This window comes from Aptenodytes patagonicus, chromosome 7 (assembly GCF_965638725.1).
Source record: "Aptenodytes patagonicus chromosome 7, bAptPat1.pri.cur, whole genome shotgun sequence".
Lineage (NCBI taxonomy): Eukaryota > Metazoa > Chordata > Aves > Sphenisciformes > Spheniscidae > Aptenodytes > Aptenodytes patagonicus.
In genome coordinates this window covers 5046656-5071907 of record NC_134955.1, presented here as the reverse complement: position 1 = coordinate 5071907, position 25252 = coordinate 5046656, and the positions used below count along the sequence as shown (strand labels likewise).

Genomic DNA, 25252 nt, shown 5'->3' with positions numbered 1-25252 from the left:
GAGCCCTTCTCTGCCACTGAACTCAAGATCCTGCTGGGTTTCTACCTCCAGGGTCAAAACAAGCCCTGCTTCCCTGCCATCTGAAACATAGAACAGGACTGAGCCCCAGTAAGTGAGCCATGGCTCAGTGTTTCTCAACGTACTAAAATTTATACTATAATCCTGTTCTAGAAATTTCAGTATCGTTTTGTCATGATTGTAAGATACTATTTACAGATGTCTCTCACTCAATGTTTGTAAGATGTTATTGTAACGCATTAGGTGGATGATTAATATTTTCAATACATTTCTTTGAGGTAGATTTCCCACCCACCCCCAGAACTGTTTCCTTGAATTCTTTGGACTCCTGGTAGGAAGCGACGAGATGTGGGGTCACACACCAGGTCCTTGGGTGCCCCGTTCCCCAAGAGCACTCTAGTCAAGAATCTCCACTCGCCCTCCTTTGTCCCTTCGTGGTAGAACAGCCCACGTGGACACAAAGACTTTTTTCCCCACTCTTGTTTGTATAAATAAATAAAAGATAAATAATTAAGACACCATAATGTTGGGAATATTAGCACTCAGACTGTTTGCAGAATTGCATTACGAGTTAGATATCCACATTTAATCTAATTCACACTGTCAGCACGTACACTGCTTTTTGGATTCCCTCATCCCCATTTCACAGAGAATGGAGCTGAAACACACAAATAATGGAACTGATCAATCAAAAATCCAGCTGAAATACTCTAATAATCGAAGTCCATGCCCAACAGGACCACTCAGATGACTACATTTAATTATAGGTTTCTATGCTTTTCTGAATTAGAAACAGATTTGCTTGCCCAAAGGCAACCCACATCTCTCAATTGCCACTTTGGTTCTATCATGCTGTCACACAATTTGCAACAGAGCTGAATTTGTTTCTTTGCCTGTAAAGCTGCTTCACACGGAAATCCGAGTTTCAGCTGTTACTACCAATATTATTATAAAATCAGAATACTCCACTGGCTTCACTGAGGTTGTCTTGGACTGAAATCGCTAACTCTCCAGGCAAAAGAGTCCTCCTACCATTTTCTCTAGGATAAATCAAATCATGACATCACTCCCCAGAAACTTTGTAACAAAGAGTATGTCACTGTAAGAGAGCTAACACCACTGATCAAAAAAAATCTAATTAAATATAATAGTTTCTTTTTCTTTTGTGCATGTCTTCCCATCACCCCCCTTCTTCATTTCTTCTTTTTGCCTCTAAATGAAACTGAAAGAACGCCCAAAACTTTTAAAGCTTTCCTTTTCAAAGAGTTTAATTCACAGAAAAAGAATCTTGCTTAGGAGAACAACCCATATTTTCACTACAGCTGTACACATAACTGTCTGGGTTGGGGAAAAATTACCATTTCTCTACCTCAAAGATGTAGACTTCCAGGGACACACAAAGGAGCACTCTCAGTTTGAACAGCTCTAGTAAAGCCATTTTAGGAAATACATTTTACAAGACACAAAATGATCCGCGGGGAACCTTTGTGTAAGCTCAGAGCCCCATTACATTGCTGTAAAGACACTGCCAAAGGCGGCGGGCAAAACTGTCCCTATGAAAACCGCACGCCGAAGAACTCTCAAACTCTTCTCATTTCCTCAACTAGGAAATCCTCAGCGGTGAAAGCCTACGAGTGAAGAGGTCTTCTAATGCGGCTCCACATTCAGCAATCAGCCTGCCAGGTGAAGCAGGTCCTGCCCTGCCCAGAGCCCCAGCGGCAACGCTGGAGCAGCGTGGCGCAGCGAGGCACACCGTCCATTAACTACTCACATGCGGTAGCAACTAACCAAAGCAAAGCTTTGCTGGAAGGACCACATCTTGGAGACTAGAATAGCTAGTCCAAGAGGACACTGTAATTTTGAAACTAAGCACTAACTTCCAGTCTTTTCTCTCCTCTGGGAATGTCACGTTGGCCGGGGGGGTTTTGTGAATCTCTGTGGGAAAAAGCATAACTTCTAACTTAGACATAGCAGTTGCCCATACATTGCCCCCAGTTCTGTATCGGTTTGACTGTATGGCAAGATGAAAATCAAAACTAAGTATCTCCTGGTTCCAGCCAAAGGACCTGGCGCACAGCCAAACTGTAGCTGTAAAGTAAGTCACCTCTGTTAGCAAAAGGGAATTCATACAGCTGCCGACATACTGCTGACATTTAACAAATAACAGATACGAACACGAAGGGAAACAGCCAATGGAGCGGCCTCGGACTTCAATCACGTCTGACAGCAGCAGCAAAAGACCCCTCGCAGACCTCTCTCAGGATGGAGTAATAGACCAAACGTCTTCAGTCTTCTCCCAGCCCAAGGGCTGATGAGCTTTACTGAAGAGAATAATTTTCCTGAGCCATCTTCCAAGAAGTTTTATACTAGAGGTGATATCCAAGCACAGGGCTATTCCTGTGTGCATCAGCAAGAAGAATTTCATTGTGGGAATTAAAAAAGCTTTATTTACCTAACTACAGATTTCAAACTGTTCATTCACTTCATACAGTGAATTTTTGTTCATTGCTTCCCATGAACATCTGTCTTCCAATTTATCTGCTCCTGTGAATTTTACAAACTCTACCTTTTTTACACTAGTCTTCTCTAAGTTTGTAAACTACAGGTGGGGTCCTCCAAGGCAAAAATAACTGAATATCCATAACATCTTCACCGTTAGCCTTTCAAAGCTACTTTCAGTACCAATGGTTTCAATCGGCGTCCCAAAAAACACATCTCAGTCTTCTTCCCTGCAGCTCTGACCACCGGTCTGTGAAAACTCACCATGACAGTTTGTCAGCGTGGCTGCAATTAGCTGCATGGAACAGCAATTGGAAACACTGAAATATTTTAAGGTAGTTAGGCCACTGCAGTCCTCAGAGCAATGACTGTACTTTAATATTCTTTATGACTGTACTTTAATATTGTTTGTCCATAATACACAACCCTGTAGTGAGGGTGTTGGAAGAAAAACAATTGATATCTTCAAATGAATAAATTAACGCTGCTCTTCTGGACATTAATCCAGGAATCAGTGAAAATTGTGCTACTCTTTGTATCATAGAAGACTGGAAATACGACTAACAAATTCTGAGAAGGTCTCCAGAAGTCCCTCTGCTCTGGCTCCTAAATTGGCCTTGGCCAGGTAAAGAATGAACCAAGATTATAGACCCACTTCTTTTATGACTTACGATAAAGTCGGTTAGCATTGCAGATCCAGAACTAAACTTAAATGAGATCATAATCATTTGCCTCTAAAAACAGCTACAGAGGACAGATATCAAAAAGTGAGACACTAACGTGCACGCTTCAACACCGAGTAAAGAAAAAACAAACACAGAAAGCCTCCACAATAAAAATGTTCCCAGCTGTGCTTTAATGTGCATGTTCATCTCAACTGATACAAACGTCTTTCTCGCCTAATAAGCATATTGTAGCAACTCAGTGCTTCCACCCCATGCGATGTTGTCTCTTAATCTGGACCTTACTTAAATCCATGGTAAAACTTGTTAATTCGTCCAGAATTTCACTCACTAAAAATAAAAAAATAATTAAAAAACCCCCACAACACTGTTTTCAAACACTTCACAAGCGTTATCTTAGAATACTGAATGAAAACAAATCACAATTCAAAGTGACTTACTCTGTACTTGGTACTCAGCTTGGACAGTTAAATGCAACACTGTTCAATTTTCCCACTTCAACAGTTTTCACAAAGTTGATGAAAGACTTGCTACATGTTACTACCCAGTGTCAACACATTAAATGCTTGCTCATAGTTACATAGCTTCAGCTATGCATGTGTACAATCACAGAGAGAAAGTACACAAGAATACAACCCAGTCCATGCCTTGGAAGCACTTTGACATATTTAGTTAGAAATAAGTATTGGGGAGTGTTGAAAACCTACCCAAAAATACTTCCCTAAAGGTCTCTAACCTCAACTACCTGACACACACTAAAAGAAAAATGTCATATGTATTTCAGGAAAGTAACAAGGACTATTTCCAAAAAATAAAAATAAAAGAAAGCGACAGTTAAGCAAGACCACCATTACAGGGAATCAGTTAGGCATCAAAGCTCTTATGAGCTCATGCAGACAGAAGTGAGATAAGATGTTTGTCTTACCTTGGAATAAAAATGCTTTGCTGGCATTGTGTAGTCCTGACACTTGTGTTACCCCAAGGGTTGTATTCACAAGATCCAGTTCTGTGATGATATCAATCTGTAAGTCGGGATCCATTCCAAATCCTACAGCTGTTGGAGGCGCAGAGAGAGAGAGTTAGATCAATTTTTATTTCAAATCAGGTAATGGAAAGAATGGAGAAGAATATCTAGTGCAGACATTTCTAGTACCTTCACAGACACCGTATACAGTAATTACTTATAAGACAGTAACTCTGCTGCAGGAAAGAGAAGGTACTCTTCTCCAATTCTTCCAGTTAAACGATTTCTTTTCCACAGATTTTACTACACACAAGTTAAAACATTCAACAGCTGACACATTAATCCAGTATCTTCATAAGGCTAAAGAGTAATAAATAAATAAAAGCATAACCACCTATGCAAAAAGATGAGAGAGATTTGCAGCATTCATCTATTGGCCACACTATTTCCAGGGAGACTTGAGGACTGCAAATTCCTCTCACATTTCATACCTAGCTGCGACTAACAGATCAGGCCCCGTAGCTCATAGTCTAAACATAATCTATTTTCCCAACTAGAGAAAATGAGCCTGGAGGAGACACGGTAGCAGGGCAAAGGATGCCATCCTGTAATCCAAGAGCCCTGGGTGACTCACAAAACTGCTTGATATTGCTTCGGAAGCACACCTCTGTATTTCAGCACAGCCGGTGCCTGTAAAGCGTGCCAAAGCCTACCTACAGATAGCAGACATTCATTCACCTGAGCCAGCAGTAGCACCTTCTGGTCTGCAGGAGCACCTACTGGAGAAGCACAAAGCTAAACCTAAAATTTAGAAATGGCTTATGCCCAGGAAAAGACCGGGCACTCCTTGAACCAGTAGGGACCTGATGGGATTGACAGAAAAGGCACACGCTCATGCAGTTTGAAGTTGCTGTGTTCAAAAGTTCAGGGCAACTTGATGGTTATGGCACACCACGTTCATTAAACATATCTCCTTTTTCTAGGGATGGGAAGAGAGGCCAGCCTGACTGCGGTCTCTCTCTCAACACAGCAGTAAGTGTGGCACGAGATCTGTGCCTGACACATAGGTCAAATATCTCATGTGGGATCCAAGCGCTTTCCTAATGACATTTTTCACTAACATCATTAGTAACGGGAACAGGCTCCAAGAATGAAATCAGACACAGCCGAAGTCAATGGTAAAAGTCCCACTGACTTCCATGGAGCAAGGATGTTAGCTGTAAAGCACATCCAGATTGATTTCCACTGAGTGGACTTCACGTTCAGGTCTAAATTGATTCATTTGTTATTCCAGGACTGTGCTTCTGGATCAGTTAAGCAGCAAATATTCTAGTTTGATTCTTTGAAAGGCTGTAAGAAATTACTGAGGTGTACAGAACGAACAAGAAGTTACGTATTCTACTCATAAATCATCTGTACCACAGCACTTTCTCCTTTCCGTTACTCAAGGATTAAAACTTGTTGGAATAATGCATTGTGCTAATGCAGAGGATACTACTGCACAAGGGGCAGAGTAGCAAAAAAATATTGAAAAGACAGCTGTAGGAGGTCTCTAGCAACCTCACTCTACAAGGAAAATTAAGATCTAGTGGCATCTGGCAGAACTGAAGCTCCAAGAGTGCTGACATATCCAAGTGAGTACATACACAGTGCTTTCATAAGGATGTGGGGATAAGTACCTTTTTGTAGAAAATTAAAATATGAATATGAATACAAACCTAGATAAACTTCTCCAAAGGTAAAAACTTCCCAAATAATCAGCAACATCATCAGGCTTTTAGTATTATCTTTGGCTTCACCCACCCTAGACGCTCAGGCACTGAACAAACCACAACCGACACCGCGCATGCTGACGGACCAAGAACACCTTCCCCCTCTGGAAGAAACACTGGCATCAGAAACACAGCCAGCCAGCTCTTCTGGTCCCAAACCACTCACACACAGTCAAGATGCTGCTGAGGAAACGTACCCATCGTGCTATAGCCAACATTTACCAGCAACTGCTTTCCTTTAGTGTACCTGCCTCTGATCAACAGGAGAGAGCTTATCGACCTATTGATTCCCAACCTACAGCAACTCTTCCAGTGCAAGGGCTGCAACCTACAAACTCCAGACACAAACACATCTATAAATACAGGGAGCAGCCTTTCTGGGGAAAAAAAAAAAAAACAACCAAAAAAAACCACAAAAGCAAAGATAGTTTTAGAAGAAAAACAGAAGGACTTATTGTGTCTTCTAAGGTTTTTATTCAGAAGAAAAGCAGCACGCTGTAAATTGTGTGAACTTACTAAGGGGAAAGATAGTGTCTGCTGCCTCTGCCAAGAAGAGAGTATGCTGTTCCTCATTTGTAAGGGGTTAGATCTGTTCAGATCAGCAAAAACCTACTAATATGAAGGGAGATTGAGTAGGGACTAAAACTTGCTCAACAGAAAGGACAAACCACGTCCAGTAAGACAAATCTTGACCCCAGTAAAGTCAGTGAAAGCTCTGCCACAGACATCAACAGGGTGAGGACAGAAACCACATCTAGCAAGTACAGGCACTCCCATAAATCACCGTAGCTCCACTGCTCTATTAAAGCTGTTTATTCCAGCCTGAATACCCGAGGCTCAACAAGTACAGAGCACTGTAGCTCCACAGGCTTCGATTTATGCCAGTGAAGGATCTTGTGTGACAACTTCAGTGTGCCCCCTTCCAGCTTTTAAAATGCTTTCAAAAACAGAGACTATTTCTAATGCCACAGCAACTATTTAGCAAAAGCATATGCTGCTTTAAATACCTAGTCCTTTTCCCATGCTGGCTCTTCAAACTGCAGCAGGCACTCAAAAGCCTGGTTAATAATTAATAAACAACAAATCAGCAGCTTCAGTATGATAACCAAGTCTCCTTTCCCCCTGTGGTCTCCCACAGTGTATCAGAAAGATACCACAAGCATATCAACCGCACTTGCATCTAGTATTTTATGCTGCCTCTCTTCAGTGGAACAAGAAGCTGGAAATACCGTTTCTTTCTGAAGTAAAAATTAACCATCAACCCGTCTGCTCTCACGGGAGAGCTGTGCGATGCTTGGGCCCGATCCTGACTGATGTTGCTTTCAATTCCTATTTAAAGTAATTGGGCCATTCCCCTTAAATCAGTGGCTTACACAAGCAAAACTCCAAATGATTCAGTCAGGTGGGCGGGAATAGAAATCATCTCAGGACTTGGTGGATTTGGCCCAATGTGAACTGAAGGCACTACACTAGATTAGAGGCTTAAGCTATATAATTATGAGTGATGTCACTAGGAAATCCCTAAAAGAAATTAATTCTGCCTTACAGCTCCGACAGCTTGTATTCTCTGCTTGTGCCTTTATCACCTACACCCAAGCACCAGCAATCATGCCACGCTCCATCCAGCTAATGTGCAGCCACGCAACGGAGGCAGCGCATTTATAATTTCCTCGACATGTGTAACGTGCTTTTTGGGGACGGAAAAACTTTAAGTAAAAGCACACTCAACACAACCAGGACACTTCCACGTACCCATGTGCAATCATTCAAACGGTAAAGAGCAGGCTCTAGGAGAGGCATTTTGCTCTTCCCTCTCACAGCTTCAGCGGCAATTGTTGCACACAAAGAACTTTCCAAGTGGCTTCGCAATTCTAAGTAGTAGAGTTTCGGGTCCTACTGACCATTTCAAACATCCGTGTGCGCTACTGACGGTAACACCACTGCGAAACGGACAGGCGGTATTTTCTTCCAACTATTTTTATGTCACACCTCTCGAGATCTGCCGCTTCTGGTGAGGCAATAATTACCGTAAGAAGAATGATAATTTTTAAACATGGATTCCTTCGCACTTCTAGTAATTGTGCCGGGTAATTTGCTTGAGAATAGCTACAAGCACCATGGAGAAACGTCCCCCTCGTGAGCTCCGACCGAGGAAGAGCGGTACCCGGGGCAAGGGGAAAGAGAACAAAGCCTCCGCAAGGAACAAGAAACGGTACTTCGGTCGCGCAACGCTGCGGGAACGACGTAGCGGGCACAGCACCGGCAGGAATAACGCGCTTGCAGCCCGCCTCCCGCCTGTAAGGCGGCTTCCCCCGGCCCGCTACCGCGGGCAGCACCGCGCACCGCCCGGCCGGACCCCCGCCGCGGCCAGCCCGCTCCGCCCGCACCCCGCTCCGCCCGCACCCGTCCCTGCGGGGCGCAGCGCGCACGCCGCTCTCGGAAAACTTTCCCTCGCCTACCCCACGGCACCCGCGGAGCGGCCGCCCCCCGGCGCTAAGCCGGGCTGCGCCCCGCGGAGACCCGCGCCCGCTCCGCTCCGCGCAGCGAGGGACGCCCGGCCCCGCCGCGGCGGCAGCCGGCAGAGCCGGGGCCGCTCCCCGGCCCCGCAGCGGGCGCAGCCCGCCGCCCCGCAAAGTTTCCGCCCGGCGGCGGCCCCGGCCCCAGCCCTCGCTCCGCGGGGAGGCGGCAGGGGCGGACACCGGCCCCGCAGCCCCGGCCCGGCCCCTCACCTGCCCCGGCGGCGGCCGCACACGCCCAGAGGAGCAGGAGGAGACCCATCGGCGCGGCGCGGGCGGCGGCGCCCGCCTCCCTCCCGGCAGCTGCTGCGGAGCCGCGCCGAGCCCAGCGGAGCCGAGCGCAGCCTCCGACGCGCGGAGCGGCTCCGGCAGGCGGCGGCGGCTCCGCCCGCTGCCCAGGCGCGGCCCCGACGCCCCCGCAGCGGGGGCTCCCCGCCCGCCCCCCGCCGTGACGCGCGGCCCCCCCCGGGCCTCGCCAGCGCCGCCGCCCGGCCGCGGCCACGCCACGGAGCGTGGAGCGGCCCCCGGCGCAGGGGGAGCCCCCCCGGCCGCCCCCTCTCCCCGCTCTCTAAACGGTTCACGCGGGGAAGCGGAGGCTGGCGGAGCGGACCCGGCCCTTCTCCCCCGAAAGATGAATCCCCCGCGGACGAGAGGTCCCCGCTGCGGCGCGGGCGGCACGTCCCGCAGCCCCGGGTGGGTGCGAGGTGCGGCCACGCAGCTCTGCCGGGGGCTGCCTGAGCGCGGGCCGGCGGGGTGCGCTTTCGCCACCTCCTCCTCGCTCTCGGCATAAAAATAGTAAGAATCAACCCTTATTAACTATTTAGTCTTAGTAATAATTTATGCCCGGTATGAATAAACAAAAGAAGTTCTGAGATGCAGTACGGAAATCTGTACCGTTCCTCAGGCTTCTTGCACGTCCTTGCTCAAGTCACTTAACTGCACTCTCTTTCGTGCCTCTGAAGTGTAAAAGCGAGGTAAAGTATTTAAAGATACTTGTGAGTCATCTGAGAATCTGCTCTGATGGCTGTTTTAAAAACCTGTCTTCAAATATTTCTTCCCTCTAGCCTTTAATTTGGCTCCATCCTTGGCAAGAAACAGACCACCACATGCATGGATTATATGCAATGACTCTCCCCCGTGGAACACCTGATTTAAATTTGAAGTAGAGATTATAGGCCCCAGATCAAGTTCCCATCCCACTGAACAGGAGCAGAGTGAGATTTCCACCTGATCTAGCTTTGCTACTATTCAAATCAAGCCATTTCAGCTGTAAAGCCAGAGGATCCTCCTCTCTGCTGCCTCCCCTCATCATGTTGTGGTTTGGTTCTGCACCACATGAATTCCAGCCATTTTAAATGTAAAATAATAAGCTGTACCTTTGGGTAAAGTTAGGATGACACCAAAAAACTCATGCCCATCTTAGGGGGTAGTTGCATTCACACACCTTTACATAAGCAAGAGCAAAGAGTATAAATTGGTGTCGTGGTTTAACCCCAGCCGGTAACTGAGCACCACACAGCCGCTCGCTCACTCCCTCCCAGAGGGATGGGGGAGAGAATCAGAAGGGTAAAAGTGAGGAAATTCATGGTTTGAGATAAAGGCAGTTTAATAAGTAAAGCAAAAGCCGCGCACGCAAGCAAAGCAAAACAAGGAATTCATTCACTCCTTCCCATCGGCAGGCAGGTGTTCAGCCATCTCCAGGAAAGCAGGGCTCCATCACACGTAACCATTACTTGGGAAGACAAAATGCCATCACTCCAAACATCCCCCCTTCCTTCTTCTTCCCCCAGCTTTATATGCTGAGCATGATGTCATATGTTGTAGAACATCCCTTCGGTCAGTTGGGGTCAGCTGTCCCGGCCGTGTCCCCTCCCAACTCCTTGTGCACCCCCAGCCTGCTCGCTGGTGGGGTGGGGTGAGAAGCAGAAAAGGCCTTGACTCTGTGTAAGCACTGCTCAGAAAGAAAACATCATAAAATGGAATCTAATTGAACTCAAGTTTTCCATTTTCCACTTGGTGCAGAGTCTTTAGTGGATATACAATTTAAACCGGTCATAGATAGATTCTTAAACAGAGCTGTTATTAGCTTAACCTAAATCTGGATTAAATGCTATTTGAAAACATTACTGTGGGTACGTACAAAAATTTGCACTGAGTTATCGACTTTAAAGCACAGCTTCGAACACATCCTGAACAATCTCATGGGTAAAAACTGCCCTAATCATTCCTGCCTTGTTCTTCTGTTGATCAGAAACATCCAAAGAGCCCACAGGTACTGCAAAAAGTAACACAAGCACCTTGGTAGGAAGTGCTCTGAACAGAGCTGGTCCCACAAACAGGGGTCCTCCTATAGTCCAGCTCAGTGCTCAAATGAACGGACATTGGGAGAGCACGAGTAATTTTACAAGCGTTTTCAACTGTTCATATTAGAAAAGGATAGGACAAATGGATGGACAAAAAAAAAAAAATTCACATTCTCCTAGCCAACACTGTTCTTACCCATCCTCTAACGGCAACAAATCCTCTCCCTTTATCACCAAAAAAATCTGATATTCTGATATGATCTCGTTGGAAGTATAAATAGCTGAAAGGCATGACATTCCGATAAGAATTAAAACTGTGTTCCTGAACATTCTCAGCAATTAAAAAAAAAAATCTGATGGCTCTTTTGCAAGAGTAAAGCGTTAGTCCTGGCAAGCTAGCTGGATTCCAGCTCAGATAATATTCCCGTGAAAGATTGTTCTTGCACTCTCAGTTGGACGGTGAATGCTTCTGGACCTTGACCTAAATTATTGTGATGTTGCTAACTGTGTGGTGTTAAACTGTTAGTCCTGTCAGCCACAAAGCTTGTGGCATTTTGTAGTTTGACAAAGTATTTTTGACTAGGCCCAGTGTCTCTCAGAGCCGTTGTAAGGTTGTTTGCATTCCTTGGATGCAAGGCAATTAAAAGTGCTAAGTATTACTTTAAGCGTAGCTGAATGTGTGGACTCAGTTGCCAGCTGAACTGCAAACGCTGGAGAACAACAGTGCTTCCACCTGGAAAAAACCCCACCTCCTAGCTCATGGGATAGAAAATCTCCTCGGTTCATAAATAAGGCTGGCATCCCTGGAAAGCCTGGCTCCAAAGGGATACTTGCAATCCACGTGGACAAGGCTTCCTTTGCAGCCAGTAGAGGGCAAGAGTTAACAGCAGCACTTCACCTAAATACTAAGGAAAAGAATAGATGTGAAGGAAGAGAGGGAATACTGTATGCCATTCCTGTCCTACCAACTGATAAATAGTTGTAAAGGACTATATAATATCAGTCCAATAGGCTGAAAGTATCCACGTTAAGGTTTATAATTACATAAATAACTAACATGCACCAGAATGAGGCCTTACAAAGAGAAATCGTTTGTCTGCTTCTGTACTCAGTCATGGAGCAACACCTACTGCCTTTTTTTTTTTTTTTTAATTCCCACATGCATGGTTAGCTAATGTTTGAAGACTGCGAAGTCTAAATTAAATTTTACAACTGATTAATCTATTAGCTTGGTCTAAGTTGTGCCCTTCGGTCTACACCCTGACCATAGGAATTTCAGTACCCGAAAGAGTAAAATTCTTTCAAACTAAACACATCTGCTAGTACTGGAATAGAAGGTGTGCCTATCTTGTAGTCGTTTCAGTAACATACATTGGTTTAAAGCACGGCCTAGGTGAATCCATACAACCAAGTTAGAAGGACATGGATTTTTATCTGTTCCCATGAGTTTAAAGATTGAAAGCAGTAGTGCCTAAAGGTGACAGCAAAGGACTGTCTCTCACTCCAAAATCAATGTGTTGTGTCATTGACTCACATTGGTTGACTCTGGAGATTTGACAAATTCCATGTGCCTCAGTTTTTCCTCCTGAAGAGGGGACTAATGACACTTACCTGCCTCTCAGGACTCTTACGATGCTCGCCGGTAACTTTAGACTTCTCCAAGATGAAATTTGCCTTATACATGCAAAGAATTACTGCAGTCTTCCATCATTAGGTCCTGCCATCTCCTTCATCTGCACATACACGTCTCAGAGAAATGCAAGTTCACAGACAGAACAAGGTAGGTTTTTTTGGGGGGGAGGGGGGACACTGATTACCAGAACTGCTGAAACAGTCCTGCCACATAGCTAGCGAGCTGTCTTCAGGATTAGGCCCTTGCCTAGAATCGCTGTCACGCTCTTGGCACGACGCTACTATCTCTTGTGTTACCACATTTGATGCCACATTGTGATCAGACATCGTACTTCAGCTATTGACTTTGGGGAAAGCTTGTCAAAAGCTCTTGTCTGCCAGCAGTGAAACAGGTTGGATCTATTTCCACAGGAGGCTGCTGGGAAGGGAAGAACCTGCTTACCACGTCGGTACTGTGGCACACTCGCTGCTTTGCGTTGCCCTCACCACACCGCAGGAATTCAGCTTTAAACAAAAGGTACAGTAAGATCAGGAACGGTGTCCTTACACTTTCCTTCTTCTCTTGCTCTTCCCTTACATCTCTCATTTGCATCTCCAGCTGATATGAACCTCCACAGTTTTTAAACAGTTCAACAACCTTTGGGATGATTGAGTTGATAGGATAAGAAGGATTTAAGCAAATCCAGTTGGTCCTCTGATAAGCAATCAATTATTCCACAAGCTATAGACAGTACTACTCAAATAGTTAATAATCCAACCATTTAATTGATACTTGTTTCTACAGCTGTGCAATATCTCCTTCTCCCAAGAGTGCTGTTTCCAGTTGCTGCTCAAGGTTTCTAACAATCAAATGGATCAATTCTGCAGATACCTTAAGGCTGTGTGTTAAGTAAGAATGATGTTTGTTGTGGTGTGTATTGGGTGGGGAAGGAGGCGGTGGAAAAAGAGACATTTCATTCACCAGAAAAATGTCGACGTATTTTCTGTTTTAAACACTGGACATTTATTTAGAGTCTTTAGAGCCCATACATTATCGAATAATTTTAATTTATCACATCCAAATATAATAGGCAAATATATAATACAATAAATTGCATTTGTACACATAAATACAAAATTTGAGGTAGGGCCTCAAGAATAATGATTTCTTAAATTAATAACATACAGCATTATAGTATGCACTACATGAGATATATGTGATGCATCCTTTGTAACATAATGTCTCTTCTCCACATATAGCTAATGAAAAAAAATTATAAAGACCTGGTTAGGGTACAAATCTTTATCCATAGGCAGCAGTACCCCATAGAATGCCTGTAAATATATATATATATATTTATATATGACATTACGCAAGTAATTAAGATTTAACCCATCAGCGATGGGTCCGTAATAAAGTGCCATAGGACACAGGGCGCAAATTCTCAGCTGGTGTAAATTGTCACAGCTCCAAACAAAGCTGTGACAATTTATACCAGCTAAGCATCTACCTTACAAGGTAATACTACATAATATAAATGACAGATAACAACATGTTTTAGTCGATCAGTAATTTTCCTAACAATGGAAGATAGCTATAAGGCAAATGGTTACCTGAAGATGCATTTAAACATTATGGGCAAATAATAATATTGCAAGCAATAAGGTCCAGCCCGGTTCTCACATTATGCTAAACCCACCAGGAAAACTTTCTCTCTTTGGCGATAGGCTGCCTGAGGGTGACAAAGGCAGAAACCCCAAATACCCCTCCCCTCCCCTCCCCCCTCAAGTCATCAACCTGAGCCCCTCGGGAATATCAAGCTCTGACCATTTTACAGCTCTCTTATGTGCCCACCACTTAACTACAAACTAAGAAACAAGCGCCTCTTACAACGGTGCTACTAGCAAAACAGAGACACTTTCTGGGATGCCAGTGGCCGAAGCTCTGCAGCCTGCAACCCACAATCCCTACAGGTCTGTCTTTGATTGCAAGAGGTGGAGCTGCAGAATAAGAAACCAATAGGAAACCAATGTCTGCCATAAATAAGCAATTGCTTTATCACAGGCAACAAGAAATCATATTATCCATACAACTATACATATATTCAAAAACAACAAAGGTATTTAAAATAAATCAGGCGTTGGAATTTCAGGGTAGATAGCCACACAGTGTATCGGAAGCAATGATCTTCAGTGCTGAGGCACATCTAATGTGGTCAGTGGAGCAGAACCTAATCAAAAGACAACTTTGACCCAATTGAAACATCATATAAAGTCAATCCAAGTCTTTCTCAATTAAAGGTCATTTTGTTAAACCCTTCTTTTGGAAACAAAGTGCTGCCATGTCTAGCTGAAACACAGGTTTTGAACATTGCATATTAAAAACACTAGGAAGACCCCAAAGAATTTGAAGATGGCAAGCATTTGCATTAGGTATAATCCTTAATGCATACAATAATGCATCTCAGCTCATCCAGAAATTCAATTTCATTTCAAAGACAAAATGTGCAACATAAGTAATTTCACCAAATTTGAACATTTTTTACTCACAAGATAGATAGATCTGCAAGTACGTGCATCACATTTTACTAATATGGCTTTTTCCCCTCCTTTTTTTTTTTTTTTTTAAAGATCTTTACTGGTATTTAATTAGTTACTAAATTTATTTTTAGAAAATTATCAAAGTACATGCAAACTTTTCCTAGAACATGGTAAATGAAGTGCATTCCCAAGCTTCAAGGTTACTTCTCATTTAAACAAGACACTGCTGGTTAATTTAATCTCAACATTCAGATCTGGCCAGTAAATACTTAAAAAAAAGTCTAATGTGAAAAAAAAATCTGCTGTTAACATACAGTGAAAACGTCGTATCTTCTGTGGTTTTTGTATGCGTTTCCCCCCCCTCTCCAAATGTTTTTGCAAGCCTAGTAACGGAGGTCAAAGCTGAAGACAAATATCAGCTAGAACAAAATCACTATCATCTGTTTTCAGAGTTTCAAAGTCAAGCCTAATCCTGTGCTAATGACTTAGCAGGCACAGGAGCAACATCTAAATTAAAAGCAAGCAGATTAATTACATAAATAATGGAAAGCAATTCAACTTTTCATACGCATTCTGGTTTGGTAATCCAAGCCAAAGGAAAGATATTATAACCTAGCAGTATTCCTTCAAATTATATCTCTTTTATACTTAAGGTAGACAGTAACTGACATCCTTACACCGAGGTAATTTTATTGCAATTAGTTAATCCCAGTTCCAGTGCATGTCCTGAGACAAGTTCGTAAGTGAAAGGATCCAGAACTTTTAAGCAATTTGAGTGTGTTTTCTTTTTTTAAAAGAGGAACAAACCTTTGGATTTTTAATTTTTTTTTTAATCACAATAGTAGTGAAAAGAAACTGGCCCGGACTCCAAAAGTCAAATCAAGATGCTCGATAGTATTGGTAGAGAGAGGCCTAAAGCTATTTCTCTTGACAAAAATACCTAATTCCCACTCGAGGTGGTGACTTATGTTCCTTTTTTCATCCAGAGAAGGCCCCTCAGCCCCCCATAGACGTGGGGGCCAAATTTCCAGCGTGTCTTTATGGACCTTCATTACATCAAACAGAGCGTGGCTTCTCAAACCTGCCTCTGCCAGGAAAATAAAAGCCAGAAGTAAGAATAGCAACCCCCTTATTAAAATAGCAGGCGAAGCTGAAACAAGGGGGCGCAGCTTTAAGGCAGAGAAGCTCACAGGAGGGTCCCATCTGGCTGCCATGCGAGACGGGGACCGACAGAGCCCGTGGAGTGGGGGTTCAGGGGCCAGCACAAAGTGTTGCAAAATCCGCCCTCGCTTCGCTCAGTGACAGCCCGATGGCGCTTCGCTTGTCCTGCATGAGGATTAAAGGTCTCCAGCAGTGCCTAGAACTGGCAACACTAATTGCCCCGTGAAAGAGGAAGTTCAGCAAAATGATTAATATATTTAATATACATATATATATACACACACACACAGAGAACATAAGTTAACAAGTTGTGGAAGTGTTACGTTAAGGTTTAGTTTTTGTTTTGTTTTCTTCAACGGGATGAAACAACACGTCTACTGATCTACGGACACACAGTAACTGAAGATTTACCTGAGACCCTGTAATATGAAGACAGACAGACAAAAGAAGGGGATAGAAACAGTCCCCTGAAAGGAAAGAACATTGACTGGCTACTACAGTAGTGTGTGTGGGGAGGGAAAAAACAGGCTAAACTACTCTAAGCTCACCATCTCTACACTGATTGATAAGATATTTATAGGGACATAAAACATCACTAGTACACGCTACGTGAACACTGATCACTGTTAAAAAATATCATATATGTATGTATAGGATATAACAAGATAGTAAAGGTTACAGTTTTGCCAATTATTGAAGATATATTTTTCTCCCTCATTCTAGTGCATTTACAATAAATTGGGTTAATTTTCTATTCAGGTAAATAAATGTACTCTTACAAAGCTCTATTTTTACTCTGCCCAATAGGTAATAAAACTAAGTCTAACATTCATATCACCATTATATCTGATTTGTAAAATGTAATGATTTAGAACGTCCTATTGCTATGCAACGTTGTAACGGCCATCAACTAAATTGTCCTCTCCCCTCAATCCTCGCATTTTGTGTATCTAATGTTGCATCCATGTGGATGACTGCAGTGGTTAATTGTTGGGGGTTTTTGGTTTTTTATTTAATGAAAATGTTTTAAATGCAGAAAAAACCCAAACCCTATGTACATTTCAGGGAGAATACTGCTTTGAAGAATTTACGTGCTATATATATAATATATAGACAAGCGGGGCTCTGCTATTTCCCCATTGGTTGAAAGAGAAGAATACATCTAAAGGTTATATAAAGATGTTAACAGGAGAATGAACGGGGAGTCACAAAGTTGAACAGCACATCTAACGTCTAACAACTGTTGTCAGGTGGTAACTAGACTACACTTACCACTGTAAGAATACAAAGTTAGGCACAAATTATATGATGGCTTCTTGAGGAGATACTGTAAACAAAAGCAGAGAAATAAGGAAACCTATGTTCAGAGTATTGGAGTGAAGTGAGTAAAACCACAGTTGCACTTAGCGTGGAGCAAGGTTTCAGACACTTTGTATAACTGAGGCATTTTTAATTGAAATGACAGATATCAAATTATCAAAAGAAGCGTATGACAGTACTTTAAACAGTGATGCCCATACCCCTCAGCCTGGCACCATTTCCAAACCACTTCTGGAGACCAATGCGGTTTAGTCCCAATCTCAAATGATTAGCTCTTTAAATTTTGCTTTCATTTTTCTACTTGAAAAGATCAAATGGATTATCGTGTTTCTGTTCTGATGCCAGGTATTGCTTCCTGGTGTGCTGCTTAAAGGGTCTCCGCTTCTTTAAATAACAAGTCCTCAAAGTTAGTATAAATCATAAAAGAAGTGCGCAGACGCAACAGGCCAAGGTCTGGTGTCAGTGTAGACAAAGCGACCCCCCTTACTGCGAGAGCCTTATGCTGGATTTATACTGGGACTACAGGAGATCCCCTTCTTTGCTTGCTTCCATCCCATCCGAGGGCTGAACTTCCCTTTGATTACACTGGTAACAAAATCCTAGTGCCGTCGTAGCTACCTGTTACAAGCACGCTTGTGTGAAACAGGTCAAGTTCTGCACGTAATTTCCTTAAAAGATTTTTCCATTGCGTTTTGTGTATTCCTACAGAACCTGACAAAACCTGGCATGTCACCCGTTGCGCAACACACTTGCTATTTCAGCGGGTACAGAACACGTCATGGGCATCACCTACACCTGGAAGTGGTCTAGCTAGGTCTTCCCTATGGCATGCAACAGTAAGTCCTACTTTCCTAAGCAACCACTTTCAGGCACTGCGAAAAAGAAAAACGAAAAGGTGGGGAAACAAATTGGAAAAAAAGATCAGAAAAGGCTGACAATGTTATTGCCTCCCATGTAATAATTATTAGCATTGGCTCCCCAGTTCTATATCCTTCACTGGCAGTTTAAGTCCCAGGGAAGAGGTTCCCAGAGGATCAATCATATTCATGTAACGTTCACCGCGGTGCTTGGCCAAAAACGGACCCCAGTCAGGCTGTGGAGAACACACCAACTTGAGTCGCTGCAATGTGGGGGAGAGAAAAGAGAGTCTCATTTGAAGTTACGGAGCAGAATTACAATGCCGAAGAAATGAGGGTAGGCTCATTTGAGATTATTGATGATGGCCCTGCAATGCTCCACTGCTCAGTGTTTGTTTTGCACAAAGTTTGCAAGATTAATAGAGGATAAAGTGCCCAGACTTTAATTATACATTCTCCCCCGCACCATATGAGGGGAGCTCAAAACCATTGCTACAGATTGCAAGGCTCACTTACTGAAGGACATGTGCACAATTACTTAGCCCAATGGTCTAAGCAGTGAGTAACTGCATTAAAATAATTGGATTTCTGTTTAGAATATTTCCCAAAAGTATACAAATGACCAAAAGAAGTACATTGCTATGAATGAACAAAGATTTTAAGTTTGAGATGACAAAATGTTTCATTTCTATCTGCAGGAAAAAAGAAAGAGGAGAACGTTAACCTGGCAAACAACAAAAATCTTCTGGTCTTTCCGCTGATTTCTTTATTGAATATATAATTTGATTGGTGCATTTACAGATAAAATGGAAAGAAAACATATTTCTGATGACTTAAGAGGGAACAATTATATGTTTATTACCTAATAAAGTGAATCAGACCTCTATATCAGTTATTTTAATCTCTGCTTAATTACCAGCTTGCAACTCTTACCTCCCAAATCAACCATAATAATTTTATGCAGCAGACTTGGTATTCAGGAAATACCAGGCTATGGCTGAAATAGCTTCAGCAAAAGCCCCTTCAAAACAGATCCAGCTTTTTGGTGTTTCTTTGGGTGCAATACTAGAGGGACGGTAAGGAGAGCACCCTATTTTTGTGGCAGTATATATGCCAGTACTACACATACAAGTTAGAAGATTTGAAGCAGAACACTTTGTCTCGATGAGAGAAACTTACGAGACAATGAACGAGTGAGTCTAATTTCACATTAGCTCATTTCCAGCAGGAGCAGTTGTCTCCTGACCTGTGCACTCCAACGTGCGCTATGCAAGGGCTGAATGGCCCTTTAGACAAGTGGCCTCGTTGCCTAGTGCCAACCGTGTACGTGGATGCTCTCCCTAGGGTGTCCCACCACTTAATATTAAAATCCTCCGCTCCACGTGAAGCAGAAAAGCATGGTCTTTTCCCTTAGGCATGTGTAGTGTGACATATTGAGAGACCAAAAGATTATTCTATTTTAGTACATTTTTCTCTCCTTTTCGTTTTTGAGGCGTATAACAGCCCCGACAGGTTTTGCAGGAGAGCTGAAAAGGGGAGGCGAGTGTCTGTTCCGTATCCCGAAGAGGGAGCAGCAGAAGCAGCATGCAGCGAGGAGAGGAGAGAACTGAGAAAGCCTCACAGGCCAAAAATAAGACCATTGAACTTCTTCAGATGACAAGGTGAAGGCAATGAAGGGATGAAATGCTGACATGAGAAAGACATTGCTGTACTGCGCCCTGCAAGGAACTGAGGAGCCAGTGGGATGGGAACAGCCGGGGAGCGGCGGCGGTGGCAGCTGGGGTGGCAGGCAGGGCCAGCGCACAGAGACAGGGAGCAGAAGGGGACTGCCACGTTTCTGGAGCGGTGGGGGGAAGCAGCAAGAATCTGATTTGCAAAACAAACAAGAGCAGCATAAAAATAAAGAGCCACCTGGAATTATTTTAAGCCCAGGTGCCAGAGAGGATCAGCTTACTCAAAAATTAAGAGAGAGATGAAGAAGGGGGAAAAGAAAGATTGTCAGCTTAAGTATTACAAGGAGCAGTTTGAGCTGTAGAGCATGAGGTCTCTTCATACGTCTTAATTCCTGAACTTCACCAAGTGGCACAACCTCCCGGAGCGCATCCCGGATGACTCAGGTACCCCACCATCTCGCGCCCTGCAAACAGGCGACTCCCGATTGACGTCTCCTAGCACTGACTGCTGGGCTCGCTGCGACACGATACACACCAACAGTCGATGCTGCCTACTCTACACGCTGCTTTTGCAAAGCGGCCAACAAAGCTAGGAGAACAACTTTCAGTAACACCGTACCGGGGCTTATGAAATTTGTAACTCCTTCTAGTTCTCATAAAAGCAATCACTTAACAATTCAGGAGCACTTTTTTGAGGAACAGGGAATAGAAGGTCTGCATTTTAAATCAACCGAGCATTTATTTGCAACGCAATAACTAGCTTACCAGAAAGTAATCTTAGCACTATTAGACATTCAATATCGCAAAAATCAATGTAAAATAAAACAGACAGTCTCCTGTGACCATATTTTTAAGCAGCAAAAAAGACAGAAAAATTACCTCAATAAATTTGCCTGGGGCTAGATGCATTTTTATCACAAACATAACTGGGATCCAGATAACTGAGCAGGCCAGCATCAGCCATCCAAGCACCATGGACCAGCCTGGATAGTGGTAAGCTCCATAAGTCATTGGTTCCCATTGGTAAAAACTGAAGCAGAGAATAAACTGGAAACAAGGAAGGAAAACAAATACGTTTCAATAAGCCAAACAAGCCTGCTATGCAACAAATAGCAGGTAACCACACACGGAGTTGGTATATATGGAATACAGATAAAAGTACATACGCCTAAGGCAGGGCGCTCCTTCAAGCTGTAATAAACAGGTCAGAGTCTGAATCTAATGAGTTTCATGGAAATCTTGCAAAATCCCAGAAAAATCACTGTATTTATGCCAGAAGAATTGAAATTAGAATCTTGCCCTTAGAGTAACATGCTTTATTACATGGTCTATCGGCAGTTTTACCTAATGTGATTATGCTAAGTTACTCCATTTCACTTACTGTGTGAATAGCAATACATCTGCTTACATTTGTGCATAATTCAGTAACTTTTGGGAAATGCCTGTGCTCGCAATAATTGCACACAGAAGATTTATAGCAGTATAACTAGGTGAAGGCACATATAAAAATGATCAGTTTTATTTCCAGAGATGTGGAGTAATTGAAAGTCTAATATTAGACTATCCAAATGTATCAAATATTAGCTTTACAGAGGCAATAATAGAAAAGAATTTATTGCTTGGTTTTGCTTTGTCTGTTTCCGTTGCATAAAAATCGAATTATGACTGATCAGTATCAATTTATTTCTCACCGTAAGTTCACTAAATATTACATTTGGAGGGAACAACAACAGAACATGCAAGTTTGAACTGACCTCATTTGCTTTCCAAATTTGCTTTCCTTAAGAGACAACATAATTTCCTATTCCCTGGTTGTGATTACTGCCAGTAGCTAAGAGTGCAAGTCTGATAGGTAAAGGAACCGAGCAATTTGGAGAAAAGCCTTACAATTCCCTCCAGAAGTGTAACAATGGGTCTAAAGCAGCATCTTGAAAACAGCCATTGGAAGAGGGAAGGGGAAAAAAAAAAAAAAAGAGATAAAAAACATGTGCACGTGCCTTCGTTTTTGACAAGGCCCTCAACAGAAAAAAATACATTGCCGCTGATGTCATCCTAATACTATAGATTAAACTGGGCTATGTCTTCAAACTTTTAAAAATTGATTTACAGACTATACCTATATATTGTCACAATCAAACAACAGTTGCCACTGGACAGGTCAGAGAGATCTACCTGCTTTTCATGCACAGCAGCGATATACTTCAGTGAAGACAATCGGTAAAGAAAATCTATGCGGGAAGGTAGATATCTTCATTATGCCCGCTGGAGAAATTGTTCTCACTGTAGAAAATATCTGTTTCTCGCAACTCAGGATTTTGTTGAGCTTACCAAAACTCACCAGTCCTTTCACACGTGCATTCCTGTCTGCAAAAACTAAACCTTTTCAGTTTTCAGAAAAAAACCCCACCTCATTCCTGAATTAACAATACCGAAAAGAAGTTACTAACTTTATCCAGAGCCTTTTTTTTTTCCTGCCAAAAATAAAAAGATTTACCAACATTTACGCTGCACTAAAGAACAGCACGAATAGGAACTTCCCAGCACATAAGCCAAAATATAACTTCTCTGGAAGAAGCGACTGCAAAGGACTAGAGAGTCACCATTTTACTTCTTCACCCCACCCAGCTGACACCCTACTTACGCTTTCCAAACGTGTGTCTTATCAGAAATTCTAGTAACTTTTCTTATCTTGTACCTAAAAAAAAAAATCTATGACTACTTGTAGGAACTATTTAGCACTGCCGTGAAATGATGAGTTTTAAAACCCTACGCAAATACTGATAATCTTGCTGCACCTGTGGTCCAGGCCTGAGGAATTTCAGGCCAAAATATGTTCTCTCAGACGTAAAATACTGGTGCAAGCAGGCTCGGATGTTTTATACCGACTTACCAGGCCGAAGGCTTTTGAAATGGCTAAAAGAATTATTTCACTCTTGTGCCAAAACATGATATGCAATTAAAGATGGTAACCGTACTTAGGTTAAAATGTAAAGGAAACACTGTTGGGAGAGCTAGACAGTAAAGGTAGATACAGTTGTTGTACTTGGACCCTTGGACTTGAAAAACCATGTGCAGCAATGGTAAAATGGAGAACGTGCCATCTCAGATTAAACGGCCACCTAAATTTGAAGTAAAGACCCATTCCGGGTTTTGGGGTGGACATAAAAATAAAATAAACCGAAAGAGAACCCACAGAAATGAACAAAACACAACCTGCTTTTAGACTGAGAGACCTGTATCTCCTTCAGGCGAGGCACACGCAGGTAACTGCTGCTCCCGCCTCCCCCGGCAGCCCCGGGGCCGCCCCCGCCCCGGGCCGGGCCTGCGCCGCCAGCCGCTGTCGCACAGCGCCACCTGCCGGTGCGGCGGGGAAGCGCCGCGCTCAGGCGCGCTGCCCGGGGCCGGCCGCGTCCCGGGCCGGGGCCGGCCGCCTGGGCTCGGCGGGACGCGAAGTGGCGAGCGGGCATTCACTGCCTCAGTGCCTAAAGGGTCTGGAAACAAAAGTTCCTCTTTGCTTTTCTTCCCCCCGCCCCGAGAAACCGCAGGGATTTATAGTCGTTACCGAGAACGTAACCATTTCGACCTTCGCAAAAATATCTCCATCTTTGCAGCTAAAACTTTGTCGCTCACATTTCTGCGTAAGCCTTTCCAAAGCATGTCTCTCAGGTTAGCTGATGACTCAATAAAATGGTTTTTCCCTAGCTCAACCTGAGGGCAGACAGGAGGATCATGTCATTCCCTCTCCCTCTCTCTGTGTACGTAGACGTACATATATATTACACACACACACACACCCCGTGTACTATAATCAAAGATGCCGCTGTGCAACGATACGCCAGACCAGGGTTTTGCACAGACAGGGCAAGGCTACCACAGCAGCACGTGGAGACTCGCCATCCCTCTCTACCCAAAATACCATCACTTACGCTCTGTTTCATCTGCTACACGCACACGCAAGAACACGTGCGTGCACACACGTGCATGTGTGTCTAGGCATTTGCATCCAAGATCTGATTACTGCCGTTCAGAACCATCGTGAATGACGAAGAAACAACAACAAAACTCTTCGGAGAAGACATTGAAAAAAATTCTGCTTACTGTTAAAATAGTTGGGGTCACAAACGCCCAACAGACTCTCCAGAATTTACTTGGCTGGAATCCAATCATCATTTCTATATCTTCACAAAATCTTTGCAAGCCTGTAAATAGCAAACGTAAATGCAGTTAGGTGTGAAAGAAACCAGCTGCAATTTGCAACACAGCTCGTGTGACCTCCCTTGTGCCTAATTACAAAAATAAACTCTGACTTGTTGGTTGAAAACTTCAATGGAGCATCTAACCACACAGTAAAAAATGAGACTATTATGGTGGGAATCTTTCTAATAAAATATTTACTTCCTAAGGATTAAAGCAAAACTGACCTTTTACATAGAGATTAAGTGTTCAGTATGTCTCAGGTTAAAGCACTAATAGTACGTACTGGTTTGCTGCAATTATGTGTATACTTGTTATATTTCGCTGTGAAGATGAACCTTATTAATATCTGTATACCTGTTTCAGCATAGACTGAGCTTCTCTATACCTGCTACGTGACTGGGGTACAACTGTATCACTCAGCATGGAAACCGATAACGCCCTGTTATTTTTCAACTGATATGTAAGCAATGCTTAGAATTATTAGAGAGCACCTGTAAATATTGTAAATTATATTGATGTTGTTTGAACAAACAGGTCGACTGACGTGTTAATTCTTCAGATTATTGTACTGATTGCATCTATAAAGTTACTTGAGTTAATAAAACACGCGAGATTGGAAAATGGTATTTCAGCCGTCTCCGCAGCTGCCTCCCTGGCCGTGCCATGCGACTGGAAGAGGTGTGCTGGCCCAGCAGCTGCTATTGCCCACCTGATAAAAGCCAGCCTGCTTTTCAGCCTCGTTCTGCAGAGCTCTTTTGGTCAATGGCCCCTACTCAGTACAGCTATTAGTAATTTATCCAAAAGTAATAAAAACAAAATTGAAATTTGTTCCAGCTTTTCTAATGTTGATAAGACGAGGGAGGTCTGGGGTCCAAGGCTGAGCTCATCTGTCACACAAACAGATTTGGGCCAATTTTATCTGTCATTTAAATTTTGCAAAGCACTATACTACAGCATTTAACTTTTATGATGTGGGGACGGGGATGGAGCTTAAATATTGGAAAGAAGTCATTGAGTAAGGGAGGAAATACTTGGAACAAAAGTAATAAACTGCTTTATGTTCTCATTGCCCTTACAGCCAGCCACTGCAGCTGCTGAATGTAAGAAGGGATAATCCCCAGGCTTGATCCACCTAAT

At 43.3% G+C, this 25252-nt stretch overlaps 2 protein-coding genes across 4 annotated transcripts in view; both read right to left on the bottom strand.

Annotated features, from left to right (window-relative positions):
* NELL1 (neural EGFL like 1) overlaps positions 1–8779 on the bottom strand; it is a 299478-nt gene extending 290699 nt beyond the window's left edge. For all 3 annotated transcript variants that reach the window (XM_076343825.1, XM_076343826.1, XM_076343827.1), the window contains exons 1-2: positions 8666–8779; positions 4126–4254 (exon numbers count right to left, since the gene is read on the bottom strand). In XM_076343825.1, coding sequence (XP_076199940.1) covers positions 4126–4254; positions 8666–8714 — 178 coding nt within the window. In that variant the 5' untranslated portion in view covers positions 8715–8779. The remainder of the gene's footprint in view (positions 1–4125; positions 4255–8665) is intronic.
* Positions 8780–18352: 9573 nt separating this feature from the next.
* Positions 18353–25252, bottom strand: part of SLC6A5 (solute carrier family 6 member 5) — a 30069-nt gene continuing 23169 nt past the window's right edge. The window contains exons 12-14 of the mRNA XM_076343351.1: positions 24017–24117; positions 20798–20965; positions 18353–18508 (exon numbers count right to left, since the gene is read on the bottom strand). Coding sequence (XP_076199466.1) covers positions 18353–18508; positions 20798–20965; positions 24017–24117 — 425 coding nt within the window. The remainder of the gene's footprint in view (positions 18509–20797; positions 20966–24016; positions 24118–25252) is intronic.